The sequence below is a fragment of the Bicyclus anynana genome, chromosome Z (genome assembly GCF_947172395.1).
Source record: "Bicyclus anynana chromosome Z, ilBicAnyn1.1, whole genome shotgun sequence".
NCBI classification, from domain to species: Eukaryota; Metazoa; Arthropoda; class Insecta; order Lepidoptera; family Nymphalidae; genus Bicyclus; species Bicyclus anynana.
In genome coordinates, this window is record NC_069110.1 from 20729192 (window position 1) to 20744419 (window position 15228).

The following is a 15228-nucleotide window of genomic DNA, read 5'->3' on the forward strand; positions in this document are numbered from 1 at the left end:
GTTACTGAACTGAAACGGACACCTGAAATTTGAAATAGAGGTAGATTAACAAATAGGCTACTTTTCATCCCGGAAAAATAAAATCCATGGTTCCCGCGGGATTTGTGAAAAAGTGAATTTCACGCGGACGAAGTCCGCTAGTAGGCTATATTTTATCTTTTTTTATCTACGTTTTTCACGGGAACAGAAACCACGGAGAGTCGGCTTGTCGTTTATATTTACTGGCTTTAATAACACGAAAATAGAAGTTCAAGTGTAAACTCCAGTTATAAATAAAAACCGAAGACCCTAATCCAATAGTCTGAAACACAGAACGTTTTAATTCCTTTAATACATTAGATGAATTCGATGTAATTTAGCGAGCACTTTTTCCCAATTGATTCGGACCAAGCCCGCGGGGCAGGTTTGGGTCGGTTTCAAATTAAGCGAATTACAGCGCACACAGGTGCCAGCTTGTATCAACCAACTTCTGTTGGACGAGGTTATTGATTGGATACATATTGTTGGCGGTAATTTTCCAAATATATACATATTATAAAACAAAGATTTTAGCTGCGTCCGTATGTTCGCCACAAACTTAAAACTGCCGGATTTTCATGCGGCTTACACAAATACATATTGTAAATAATTTATGTTTTTATTTTTTTTCTGTAAATTGGTTGAAATTTACGAAAGTTATTGTTAAAAGTCGACTGGGAGTTTTCACCTAAAACGCTGATAACGCAAAATAGTGTATGCGGCAATGCCATTCCCGTCACAAGAATAGCTATTGTTAAAAATATTTTATTACACCTTATGGCCTACGAGTACGTGCCACGATTAATTAGTTTGGTCGGATTGACTAATTAGTTTTAGATTAGATAATGAGAGATGTCAATGTAGCCGATAAAGCTATTAGTTCTAATGATGTCCACTTTAACATAATACTGACTAATGCTAACTTTAATGTGCTATTTGGTCACGCGCTGTTTGCGTTGATCGTGGCAGCTGTTGCCGGGGGTAGGGTGTACACAAATAGGTACAATACCATGTGTATCAATATTAGGTATCGTTTATCTAAATTTTATAAAATTAAACATAGTTGTGAATCACACAATGTATCGGTAAGAACAGCATGAAAATGCGTGTAGTAGTTTCCGAGTAAATCGCGAACGCGGCGTAGGACTTTCTTTTATACGATTTTATGTACTCTGATGCGTTATTATTTACTTTTTATATACGATTTTTATGCTCTATTATGTTACGTATAACATAATGTAATTCGTGTCAAGTAAGGTGTCGTCGTAGTCAAACACACACATTACGAATAAAGGTCATAGCACACATAAAATCGGATCGGCACCGTATCGACTCTAGTCGTCTCCTTCATTTAAAACTCCTTTAATAAAGAAGACGACTACTTGCAACGCGCACTAATCGGAATATCGTCACATAATCGTCTCGCCTCAGAACAAGCTCCACGACTGTCCACGACTCACCGTGTACGCTTGTCCCTCGCCCTCCTGCTTGTCGCATTGCCTTCTAGCCGTAGCCGAATCGACATATAGTTGACAGCGACGGAATGGATACGATCCCTATCCGAGTTGATATCTGTGCGATGACCCTCTACATTTTTTTATTAGCATAATATAGATCATTATTGTTTATATATGGCTTTGCGCTTAGATTTTATGGTTAGACATAACATGAGCGAATTCATTCAAGATGTGAGGTTACAGATGACGTATAAAGTAGGAAGAATGTTTTGTTTGCTGCAGACGGAGATAGAAGGCATAACTGGCTTGATTCGCTTCAACAAGGACGGCCACAGGCAAAACTTCACGCTGCAGATAGTCCAGATGACAGTCTCCGGGGATATCGTTAAGGTACGCACAAGTCCTGGGAAACTTCTCGCCGAGAAATGCATTTATGGATCCCTCCCGAAGGTATCGCGGAAAAAAGACTCCACGGTACCCTCTGGAGACTAAGTTTGAGTCCTGGGTCGATCTATGAATTGTTAAGCTTTTCTTTCTTTCGAGAAATTGTCTGTAACAGTCCTGAGTCGTGACTTGGGAGGTCGTCAGTGTATATCGGCCACAGTCGTTACAATTAACACTTATCCTATCAACCCGCATTGTAGCAACGTGGTATGTCTAAACTCCAAATCTGCAGTAGGCTATTTAAAATAGAACATATTCATTGTATAAAATCAATGGAAAGTAAAAAATACTAACGTTGTATATTACACTTAGATACTTAATATAAAAATAATAATGTGAAGTGCTACCTTTCTGTAGCAGAACTCGTCGTTGCCGTGTTCCGGTGTGAAGGGTTTGGTAGCCGGTGTAATTAAGGCCGCGTGCCTTGCATAAGTTGTTATCGGCGATGGGTTCCCACCTACCATCAGATGAACCATTTATTCATTTCCTCAACTATTACTATACGGGAATAATCATTTTACTTGTTACAGATTGGCACATGGTATGACTACAAAGACTACGTACCATTGCTACCGAAATCCATCCTCAAAGACTTAGGTCAATACTTAAGGAATAAAACCTACGTTATATCTACCATCGCTGAATACCCATTTGTTATTCAAGATACAAAACCTGACAATCCCGAACAGCTCCCACAGTTAAGAGGTTTCTGTGTGGACCTTACTCGTCTGCTAATGAAAAAGATGGACGTTACTTGTAAGTAATCAACTGACGCACATAAAATGGAATTGTCGTCTCTAATTTCAAAATAACTGTGTTTTCTCAAGTCAACATCATCATCACCACATGATCATATCACAATGAGGATGACCGATGGACATCCACCGCAGGTCCGCAGGACATGGGTCATTTGTAGGGACTTCCAAACATCACGGTCCTGACCCGCCTGCATCCAGCGAATCCGTGAGACTCGCTTGATGTCGTCAGTTTTCTCAAGTGCTCATACTTATTTACGCCATACCAAACCGATACGATGCCGCGTAGAAACCGTCAGAGTTATGGGTACAATAGACTTGTACCTTTTCCATGTTAGTCCTATTTAGATCTTAGATCGCATCCTCACTTACGGCTTACGAGTATCAAGTGAGACCGTAGTCAAGGGCTAACTTATCATTCAATAAAAAACCGAGTGCTAGAATGATCATCATCATCATCATAATCAACCCATATTCGGCTCACTGCTGAGCTCGAGTCTCCTCTCAGACTGAGAGGGATTAGGCCAATAATCCACCACGCTGGCTCAATGCAGATTGGCAGACATGATTAAAATGTTTTCTTTCACCGTTTGAGACACGTGATATTTAATTTCTTAAAATGCATACAACTGAAAAGTTAGAGGTGCCCCGGACCGGATTCGAACCCACACCCTCCGGAATCGGAGACAGGGGTGATATCCACTGGGCTATCACGGCTCAAAATGATGATGGCTTATAAATATTCTTTTTCTAATAGATACGTTAAAACTGGGCAAAGACAGGAGGTATGGTACAGAAAATCCCGATTCGTCGGACGGTTGGGATGGTCTTGTAGGTGAACTATTGCGAAAGGTATGTTTTTTTAATAATAATAAATAGCGTCCATTTCCCGTAACATAAGCGCTTTATCTGTTTTGTGTGGTCTCTTTATCTATGTGCATTTTCATTAAAGAGAGGGACTAGAACAGCTATATTTTCCAATCATTATTTCCTATATGCGATTTCCGCAATTTAAAAAAAAAGGTTGACTGAATTCAGTTTCTGTACAAAGATTCAATTTTCCTTCGGGGTACAAAATTTTTTACTCCAAAGAAAACCTCAAACTTTACCTCTTTTTAATTTCAGTATAGATTTAGCAGACTCAGAAGTGGTTTCTAAAAAAATATATAATTAAGAAAAAAAATGTCGAACAAAGGTTACGATTCACAACATTAGGACAACTTAATTAACAACAAAATGTAACCAAAATAAGACCCTAGAATGGCAGAGTAGAGTCACGCACTTGTGAACGTTGTGTGTAGGGTTAAAGGATCCTTTGAATGTTAACAAACACTCCCCTTTTCCACTCAAGTCACTCTCCCCGCCTATCCCAAGTAACCCATAAAGAATTACACAACGGCACCCCACTCTTTACGGAAACAAGTCGAGCCACCTGACGTCATATCCGTCTTGCTTTCATATTGTACTCGCCAATAGCCGTAACATTCTCTAAATAACTATTAGTTTTCATTATAAATTTTTGACAATAACTATTAGTAATCATTATAGATTTTTGACAAGGAAAAAGTAATATTTTTGGTCAAAACTAAGTTTTAACTAAAAGCCTGACAATAGTTGAACCTAGGACTTTACAGTGAAATATCATAAAAGAAGACATTAACGTCGACTTACCCCATTTCAGGAGGTCGACCTAGTTGTGGCGCCATTAGAAATTTTACACAAACGTCAAGAGGTCGTGGACTTCAGCATGCCTTTTATGACTTTCAACAAACATAAAAAGAAACCTGAGATATGGTCCTACGAATCCATGTTCAGTTTCCTGAACCCAATGACTCTACAATTATGGGTGAGTATTTAATATAATTAAACAAAAAGTAGTATAAATTTATAAGCATAAATAGTCAGAAAACGTACAGCCATATTTATAAACATGTAATAAGATTAAAAGCTCAATTTTCTTCTCATAAAGTGGATCTAATCATTCCTTTTTAAAGTTCAATTTATTTTAAAGAAAATTGAAGTTTATATTTTATTCTATGTTTATGAATATCGAGGCAAATTAGTCGGTTTTATGTTAAATTTCTTAATATACGAGACAAATGTAAAGTTACAAATTGTACTAATGATATTCAAGTAGGTACTCGTTCATTATAATTATGCCTTTTTCAGTTAACCATATTGGGAAGCTTGATCGTGACCAGCATAGTCTTGAGCCTTGTCTCAAGATTAGAATCCAATCAATGGTCAAAGAAGCAAGATGGCCGCGAAGGCAATATGAGGATTGCAAATATTGAAAACCAAATTGCTACAATTGATGTAAGTCTCTTATTAATTTATGTTTTAGCCTTCATCTTGTATTTAATAGATACACTAACATGTGCTTAACTTTTTTAATCTTTTGTCAAACTGGAAATATTGTACATAATTTTTGAGTTGTAAGTCAAAAACCGAATCCATTTTTTTATTTTTAGTTAATTGTTTATAACTTATGCAATTTTTGGGGCGAGCGGGCCTTCAATTTTTCCAAAAACTATCTACAATTCCTGAACCATTTTTATAGGAGACGGAGAACTTTTTTTCTACTAAAGAGCACTTGTGAATTAGTCTAAGTATCAAATGTTAAAAAAGAAAGAAAGTTGCTTACCATACTTTTAAAATCACGGAATGACAAACTTACAAACATATAAATGACAAAGATCAGGTCACACAGGCTTTTAGATCTACGTACGTTCAGAGTATTAAGTCGTATCCGTTGCAGAATTAATTATATTAATTCCGATCGCTAATACAACTGAGTAATTGATTTTTATAGCTTTGTAGAAACCGAAGCACGTTCCCTCTTTTGTGGTTAAAACCCCTTTAAAGCCAGCTTTATTTTTGCTACGATATGTATCTAAGTGCACCCATGTCATTAAAGCCACTTAAGCGCTAATGATATAAAGGCTAACTTTTAGGAACGAAACCTCTCGCACATGCGCTTTGTTGCCGCCCCTATTTGTTTTAACTACTAGCTGAAACTTTGTTCTTCCTAACATACAGTGTCTGTTATAAATGTGATGCTAAATCTTTCTCGTTTCCCTTTTATTCTGAAAATTTAGTACACCTAATACTTTCAAAAAATATCATTTATTATAAATAACAAACAGCTACAAAACAAACAATAGTAGATTGTTATACAAGGGGCTAAAAAGACCCATTATATACGAGGTATTTTTAGGGCCCGAGACGAAGGCGAGGGCCGCCTAAATAGAAACCGAGTTTATAATGGGTTTAGCCCCACGTGTTACACTCTGCTTTTCACTACGATTGCGAGAAAATAAAATAGTTTAGTACAATAATCAATGATTTATTTTAATTGAAAATTAAAATGTAGGTACAAAATGCTACAACTTTGGATGTTTCGGGGAGATGCTTTTACCCAGTAACTTAATTTCCGACTTCAGTGAAGTTGAATAATGATTATGAGGGGTAAACATGTTAGATAATTGTTTAAAAAACACCATGCGTAAGTTGTAAGTAAGAATGCACTTGTTGTTCTTTTCTCCACTTATTAAATTTTTCGTAAGTAGGTGTTTAATTTGTAAGTCTTTTTTTAACCCATCTCCAAATTAGGGTCACCATTCTCACTAGATGAAGACATAACAATAAATGTTGCGAAACAAATAAATTACGTTCACAAATTCACAATGAATTTATTTAAAAATATCAAGTAATTAGATTATTCACGACAGTAATTGTTTTTAAATTCTCGCTCTTTAATTTTATTCTCTTTATTAATATAATTTTTTCCCATGAAGAAAAGGCAAAGGTATTATTACACCGTCCACCGTTGTCTTCAAATCTCGCTCTATAAATTCGCAACTCAATAAAAATCAAATAAAAAAAAATAACCGCATTCCACAGACAAGAACGCTGCATTTTATTCCAATTCCAAGTTTTATTTTTATCAAACAGTCAGGACCTTACCTCTGGCTCAATCGCTCGACGCGCGGAGCCATATAACCAAAAGAAGAAGAAGAAGCCTTACCGGATGATTCATTTACGAATAAAACCTCCTTCGTTATAAAGTAGGCTAGTACTTGACTAGTACTCGTAACAGACAATAATTAAAAAAACAAAATTACTTTAGCCCCTAGAGGCTAATATGCTTGTTTAGCCCCGCCGTGGAGTGGTATTATGACAGTGTTTTTGAGCAAGAGTAGTGAAAATTATAATAATAATTAAATGTAGTATGTTGTAGTAGTAAATTGATAAAACCCTAGGTAGGGTGCACATCACCAGGCAGCATTCCCGCAATGATTGTGCATTTTTTTTCTAAAGGTTCATATGGTTTTAGGGTTCCGTAGTCTACAAGTAACCCTTATAGTTTGCCATGTCCGTCTGTCTGTCCGTCCGTCTAATTGTCCGTAGTTTAGCGTAGCCTATTAATACTACTACTAGAAAACTAAAATTTAGTATGAGTATATACGAGTACATTGAAAATGTAAACACATATATAATTTCATATAATATCATACACTACAATATTGAATTATATTTTAAAGTGTGGATTAACTTTTTTACTCGTTTTTCTCAGTGTGGGATAGGTCTTTGAAAGATTAATAATCCCTCATACAATTAATTAATTAATTGTATGAGGGATCGTTTACCACTATTTTTCGATATAGGAATGTAAGACACATTTCCCGTTCTTGGATGTACTTTCATCCATCGGAGTAACTAATGTACTTAATGACCTTACAGATCCCAAGGTTCAAGCCTTTTTAGTTCATTTTTTTAATGTTATTATCAAAATAACATGGCAGTTTTATCATAAATATTTCAACAAATGTCCTGTCAATTCATACATACTCGTATGTAAATAACTGATAATAACTTGTTATGTGTTGCAATAGACGCGTCCGGTAACTCGAGTGGTCCGGATAAACTTTTCGAATGCAGCATGGTTCTGTATTCAGAAGCTCTTCCATCAAAACTCCAATCAGTACAGTCCAAGGTTAGTATATACACTTTGTTTGATCTATGTTACAACTATAAAAGTTAGTCACAAGTTATTAAAAATTAACCACAACCACTTCCATTATTATTTTAATGAGCAGTAGAAATTTAAGCTAGATTTTTCTATTTGCTATACAAATGACCACGCGGAATAAATGAAAAAAAATATTAAAATGGCAATAATTAAGTTAAGACATACGTTTATAGAGTCGTGAGGTGTGGGTTCGAATCCGGTCCGGGGCATGCACCTCCAACTTTTCAGTTGTGTGCATTTTAAGAAATTAAATATCACATGTCTCAAACGGTGAAGGAAGACATCGTAAGGAAATCTGCATACTAGAGAATTATCTTAATTCTCTGAGTGTGTGAAGTCTGCTAATCCGCATTGGGCAAGCGTGGTGGACTATTGGCCTAACCCCTCTCATTCTGAGAGGAGACTCGAGCTCAGCAGTGAGCCGAATAGGGGTTGATGACAACGATATAAGTTATTTATGTGCATGAATTGATTATATTTAGTTTGTTTTAAAGTTAATACTACTAAAGCATACACAATATTGAGCTGGGTGGAAGGTTTATAAAGAATTTATTTGCTGATACACATACCTGTGGAACGCCTTATTTTATTGTCTACTATTTTCGAATATAAATAAGTATGAATAAACGTACACTGCATTCATTATCCATTTTGGCAAATATATTAAAAGACTAGAGGACGCCCGTGACTTCGTCCGCGTGGATATCAATGTACAATTTTAACCCCTATTTCACCACTAGGGGTTAAATTAAAAAAAATCTTGATTCACATTAACGTTTGTATTTTTTTATAATTTATGAACAAATTTTTAAAACTGTGACTCTTAACTGTAACTCTATAAATCAAGGACTTTCCTACAAACTTTCAACCATTATGTTTTACTATTATTTCAACCCTTCTATTTTTATTTTAGGGTCAAAAAGTACCCTATGTTTTGCTCCAAGGTCCCATTTACCATTATAGTAAAATTCTTGATTAGTTCAGCCCTTTAGTGGTGAAAAGGTAACAGACAGACAGACTTACTTTCGCATTTATAATATTATTAGTATAGATATTCGTAATACACGCATTTTTCTTTCTTTCAGGAGCCACGCTGTGCGAATAGTGGTGGGTGTTTGGGTTTTCTTCGCCATGATTATAACTTTGAATTTCATGGCGAATATGACTGCTTACATGACAGTTAGTCGCATCCGATTACCTCTGGGACCCCAAGTTGTGGTCACCAAATGCCCCAAGGTAACTATAACCACGTCCGGAAACCTATCACTGTGACAACAATGCATGGTTAATTAATTGACTATTAATCCCCTTCAAAATGAAATGGAGGCGAGAACTGAACGTGCTTTACAAGTTTATATAAAAATTGTTTTATTTGAACGTGCGAATGAGGGCTTAGAATTCGAAGACGGCTTGAACATTTGCAAAAATTTGTATTAGCTTTATTGCCTCTTAAATTGGGGTGGTAGTATTTGAAACAGCAAAACGCATTTGGTGATGCGTTTCATCACGGCTCTCCCATCTTCTATTTCCCCCATGACCTACAATATGGGTATCTTCAAGTCCAGAGTCCATAGGCATATTTAAGGCAAACATGTTCCTACGCAATTGTGTATCACCAGGCGTAATTGTAGATCTAGCTTACGAGTATCTTTAAAAAATAATTTGGTTTTAAATAATATACTATTATTTGACATTTAGATTTATTTTTAAAGAGCATAGCTGCTGAGTTCATGTCGGTTCTTTTTGGTACAATTTCCTTTCTGAGCCGGTGCATCGGTGGTAGAGAAAGATCATTGTACCACTAACAGGTTTTTAATTTCAGAACTGTTTGTATAGAAACCTAATTGAAAATAAATAAATATATATATATTATATAGGATAAATACTCCATGCCACTAAGCCAGGGAGAGGACGGCGACCATCCATGGCAGGGGTTCGTCCCAGGGTCCGGTGACCAGGAGGAAGATTGCGACCTGATGTTATCCAACCTTACACCTGGAGACCAAAAATATGCCATTGCCTTCCCGAAGAATTCCATCTTACGGTGAAGTATAAAACACGTACATTGTAATCTGTTTACTACCCTTTCATCTATAACGACGAAACAATAAAGATAACTATATCATAGAATGTGATATTTAATATCGTGATATAGTAAAAATCTTAACTCCACAGTTATTGGGTCGGTTTTAAATATTTGATTCCATCGCAAATGTATGTGGTAAACGCTCTACCTTAAAAGCCTAAACATATTATGAGAGAGTAGAGTTTATTTATGTTCTATGGTTTCAATCTCCAAGCCTAATTGTAGAAATATCGTTTATATTCAATCGCTTGTTTCAATGAAATTACTATATAGATACAGGACCATCCTCAGACTAATGGGGACTTAGGAATCCAGAGCAATCGATGGACTAAAATAGCAATACGTATCTATACATAATATAAAATATGTCCGTTGCATCTGTCTGTGTGGATTTTTATTTGGATTTATGATATAATTTGATATAATTGATATTTTTTTCTGATAATTTAATTGCCGTAGGCTCCATAATAGGACCGCAGCGTCTGTGTTTCACATATTCAAGATTAAAACGGCATAGTGTCTGTTATCTGTAAGATTACAAGGACCCTTCAAAGGGAATAATTATTCTGCCTGTACCACATTCAACATCATAGACATATGAATGGCTTATTGTGTTGCCAGAGATTGCCATGATACTGGACACAAAAGAATAAACAAATTGTAATGCCGTTTATTAAATGCTCGTATTTTCTGCACAACCACTTATAAAAGACGTTCTCCTTAAGTCCGCTGAGTAGCAAATTAGCTTTCAACAAATCGACTCAAGCTCAAGAGTCTGATGATAATAAAGTCCATACCTTCTTTTAAATGACAACTTAATTAAGTGACACAAACAAATACTAATATAAAAATGAGTTTGGTTTTTAAATCGTCAAGTAAATATCTCCGTTTTCTGAAACTGTTAAGTTAGCGAATAACCCAACTGACCCGGAATGCAAACTTGAGCACCTACGTGAAAGCATTGTAATTAAGTATGGACACGGTAAATTCTAGTATGTTACTCATTATAAGCGCTTAGTCGTCGTAGGTGAAACTTTAGTAAACGGATTAAACTGTATTTATAAACATGTACGTTAGTTAACATGCGATGGCGAATGTAATTAAGCACTATGTTAAAATGTACCACATTACTATCTAATACAATACTACTCTCGTATGAGGCTACACAAGTCATCCCAATTTTCGTTCACAAAAATGTTTCATCTCATATCTATATTTGAAATGCGATGACCTTTTTAGTTTTATATAATTTCGTTAAAGTACATTTAAATAAGACATTTGTATTTATCCATCTAAGCCAAGATTCTTTGTAAATTAAAATTAGTCGTAAGTCACGTAACTTCTTGTTGCACGAATATCATATACAAAGGATCAAGGCTTGTGAAGGAATTGTTGAAAATGTTGCGCACTAGCGAAATCGCCTTTGCGAATTTGCGTAGCAATGTTGACTAACATTTTGAATTGTGATCGTAAAAATTTGATATTTTGACGTGACAACGACATGAAATTCAATGGAGCCGGCTGCACACTCGAAAAAAGATGACGTCATGCGTCGTTCCCTCGCTCTAGGGTTGTCAACTTTTTATACAAGAAATAAAGTATATTCTGATCTGAACTATTAAACAGTATTTTAGAAAAATGCAACCATTCCATCAGTATTTTCTTATGACGTTGTCACGTTCAGCTATCGTCAGTAAACCGACTTTTTTATAGTATATTATTCCTCACAGAGATTGCATCAATATGGCTCTACAAGAACTCCACAAGGCGGGAGAGATAGAACAACTGGTTCGACAGTGGTTTATTGACACGCAATGCGGATTCCCCACTACGGTAATTTCAAAAAGTCAAACATATCGTAGTTATCGGTTATAATGATATTATAATTGTGAAGTACAATATTTAATTAAAATTAATAATAATAGTGTGTTACAAAATATTAAATTTAAATTTAAAAGAAAATATTTTCACAAAGATAAGTACGCTATTGGGCGACACGCTGGCAATTATCTTTCTGGACGTTACAATTAATAAGTTAATGTATTGTCCGGTAGTTTATAATACTACTGTATAGGTCATAAAAAATACATTTCTGTTGGAGAGAGAACTTCAGGACAAGATTTATTCATGATTTGATTTGTAGGTTTTAGGAAGTTAAGAAGACAAAATCCTTATCAATTCTAAAAAAGAACTTATTCTTACAGCTGAACAACGAAGAGTTAGCTCTGAATGAAGTATCCGGACTATTCATCATCCTTGTCACAGGACTGCTGCTCGCATGTGTGATTTGGTTATTTGAATTAGTAATACGCAAACGGTCAATGAAACGCAGTGAGCTAGCCATGATGAATAGATCTGATGGAAACGAGCCCGGCGACGACCAGAGCTCCTCCCCGCGACGCCGGTCCAAGTCACAGCTGAATACTCCGTCTGTAGACATCGACATGGAACAGATAGAATGGAGCGAATGTTGTTCTGAGGTAACAATACATTATAACAATGCCATACGAACAATCCGGCTCCGCATATGTGCAGTATATTGAACACATGCGAAGCCGAACATTAGTAATTGTCAAGATAATCAATTTACACCTACACGAATCGACCTGCCTATCACTTCGGTCTTCAGCTTTCAGGTTTCGGATGACGAGGCCCTGGGTTGATATCCGCTCGGGATTTGTGATACTAAGTTATTCTTTATTGTAAGGGTTTTTAATTAAAATAATAACATCTTTAAATTTTAGTTGCAAAGATGGAAAGGCCAACCGTCTTGCAAATATTTTTAGTAAAACAATTTTTTAACTACTGACGCAATCTTATTTATTGTCAACAGTTTACCCAACAAGAAGAACGAGAAGGGCCTGCAAGTATCGAGGATATAGAACTAGGGCCAATGTATGACCATTCTGATAGATCTGCAGATGAAGCTGAGGACGCCAGACCAACCGTCTACCGCAGGGCACGACGCGCTGCGCCGGTCGAATTACATTGGCTCTAAATGACCATTAATTTAACTTTCAACTCCAATAAAACTCCCTTAGCATAGGCGTTCGTCCAATCAGGGCATATATCACGTACAGTCTGGCAAGTTCGTTGATGACACTCCCATGATATGCGGGCGACGGGGGGAAAGACTGCGCGGGTGTGATATCGTGCTTGCGGGGAAGTGAGGTGCATCAGTCGTGGGTCATTCGGGAGTATTATGAACAAAATTGCCAAGCTATACTTAGAGTACGACTGGACGCTGCGGGCTGGTCTTACCTTAAATTAACGTCTATAAATTGTGATCACTAAATTTGAATAGCATAAACGCAGTAAATGCGGAAAATATTATATTTCAACAGCAATACGGTATGCTAGCGGCGTCTGGCCGTGCGTATTCATGATCTACGAACGCTTACGGTAAAGTGCTACGAAACGCTATGCTACGAAAGTTTTAACTGTAACGCTATTTCAGGGAATATTACGTTACAGGATGTTCTATGTGTAAAGAAAAGAGATCATCTTATTGTTAACATAAGGGATGTTATGAATTCAAAATTTTGGATTTAGATGTGAATACGAATATTATATCGGTTTCGGATACGGTTACGGATATTAAATTACTTCGGATTATCTTTTAGTTTCAGTAACCGATGTTAGATAGTTGAAGAATTTGTAAGAATAAAACACAAAAAAAAATATGCGTCACTTTTATGCTATACCACAACTAAATTAAAATGGGAAATTTAAGTTTTTACAAACTTTAGTCCCGTTAGACTTTCAAATTTAATTTGCGTACTGTTAAATATTCTTGTCTATTCATTAATACATACGCAATACAAAGGGCGAAGGTAACTTCGTTCCGACTGTCCCATGACGCTTCTCGCCTTTTCCCCCTTTGTATTTCTCCATCCGAAATCAAATATTTCCGAATTGATTTATCTTTCCTGTAATTTGTTATTCGTTTTCGCGGAAAACGTTTATTTATTTAAGTACCAAGAGTATGCGATAGCCAGACATAACTCATTCAATAGAGGCCGAATGTTTGTCAGCCGAAGCTCCAAATAAAAAAACAAATTATGAAGTTTGGATTTGGCTTTGGAAGCCGGTTCCAAACCAACCCCTAACCGTCTAAGTATACAGCGTATTTTTAAAAGGGGACGAACGAAGGGTTGGTCTGAGGACTGCAGACATGATTCCTCGTGATATTTCGAAGAAAGTATGAATGAGGTGTGTCTGACCATGGCAGGCTGTCGTTCTATTAGAACGCCGTCAAAACCTCATCTCTTAATATAAATAGTAACTTTTAACTGTTTCGAACTGTTGAAATATTTTTTATTCTAGTTTTACCGACTAACTATTTAAGAGTAAGCAGATATTGTAAATAAAAATCTAATAACTTAATAAATTTTTTGTTTATTATTTTAATATATTTTTTTAATTCTAAATATTCTAGATCTGCTGACAATAATTAAGTTACTATTTACAAATCAATAGAGCTCAATAATCGGAGAAAGTTTTTGTAAATAAAGATAAAATTTTAATCTTCTTTCCGAATTAATAATCATAATTTAAGTTTTGTAAATATCTTCACAACATTATCGTCATCAAATTTTTAAATAAAAGCTAAAGACTACACGAAAGAGATAGAATTTGTAAAGTTTATTATCTCTTTACGAGAGAGAGATTTTTACACGCCAATTTTCAGTTGTAAAGTCAATAATATCGAAAATTAAGAAATTGAGGCGTCGTCTTAAAATGCGAGCGATAGAGCCACGCGAGCTATGTTACAGTTCGTGCGCTGTAGCATGGTGCGGGTGACAGTTCCTTTCACTCTTCAAAGTTTTCTGTGATTCACAATAATAGTACGTATTATGACCGTCATACAGGTAACTGTCACCCGCAGAAACTGTAAAAAGGCAATTTACCTAATTGTAAACTGTATAAAATGTCATCTTTAACCCAAACATTTTTCTTCTGAATATATATTAATTTCATCAGTTTTAAATATGTCTATTAAATTATATTGTACATAATATATGAATATACATTAAACGAAATTATTCACGGATACTGCTAACTGGCGAAGCCTGAAGCAATTAATTAACAACTACTAAGTGCTCAGCACGATACGATATGTACAGCGAGTCAAAAAATGTTAAAACTCGAATTACTAGCATAGTTACGTACGTTACACATTATATCGATGTTTCTCTATTTGGACGCCACACTTGTAAATATAAATTGGGAGCCCACCTTTTTTAAGAAGGATGTTTTTAACATTGCTCATTGGTTTCCCTCTCCAATTAATCCAAAATTTAAAATATACTTTCGATATTTATAAATCAGCAGAATCGGATTGGACATTACGTCTCTTTGGTTCCAATTGATCCGTAGCTGGATTAAGCAGTAAACAATTAAAATTTAATATATAATCTTCTCTATTGTAATTAA

At 35.7% G+C, this 15228-nt stretch overlaps 1 protein-coding gene across 1 annotated transcript in view; it reads left to right on the plus strand.

Annotated features, from left to right (window-relative positions):
* The window catches only part of LOC112049383 (glutamate receptor 1-like), an 83084-nt gene extending 68939 nt beyond the window's left edge, over positions 1-14145 (plus strand). The window contains exons 6-16 of the mRNA XM_052890654.1: positions 1758-1865; positions 2450-2675; positions 3432-3526; positions 4356-4520; positions 4844-4990; positions 7570-7670; positions 8792-8942; positions 9584-9750; positions 11523-11625; positions 11997-12272; positions 12626-14145. Of these exons, the coding sequence (XP_052746614.1) occupies positions 1758-1865; positions 2450-2675; positions 3432-3526; positions 4356-4520; positions 4844-4990; positions 7570-7670; positions 8792-8942; positions 9584-9750; positions 11523-11625; positions 11997-12272; positions 12626-12790 (1704 nt within the window). The 3' untranslated portion in view covers positions 12791-14145. The remainder of the gene's footprint in view (positions 1-1757; positions 1866-2449; positions 2676-3431; positions 3527-4355; positions 4521-4843; positions 4991-7569; positions 7671-8791; positions 8943-9583; positions 9751-11522; positions 11626-11996; positions 12273-12625) is intronic.
* Positions 14146-15228: the final 1083 nt, after the last annotated feature.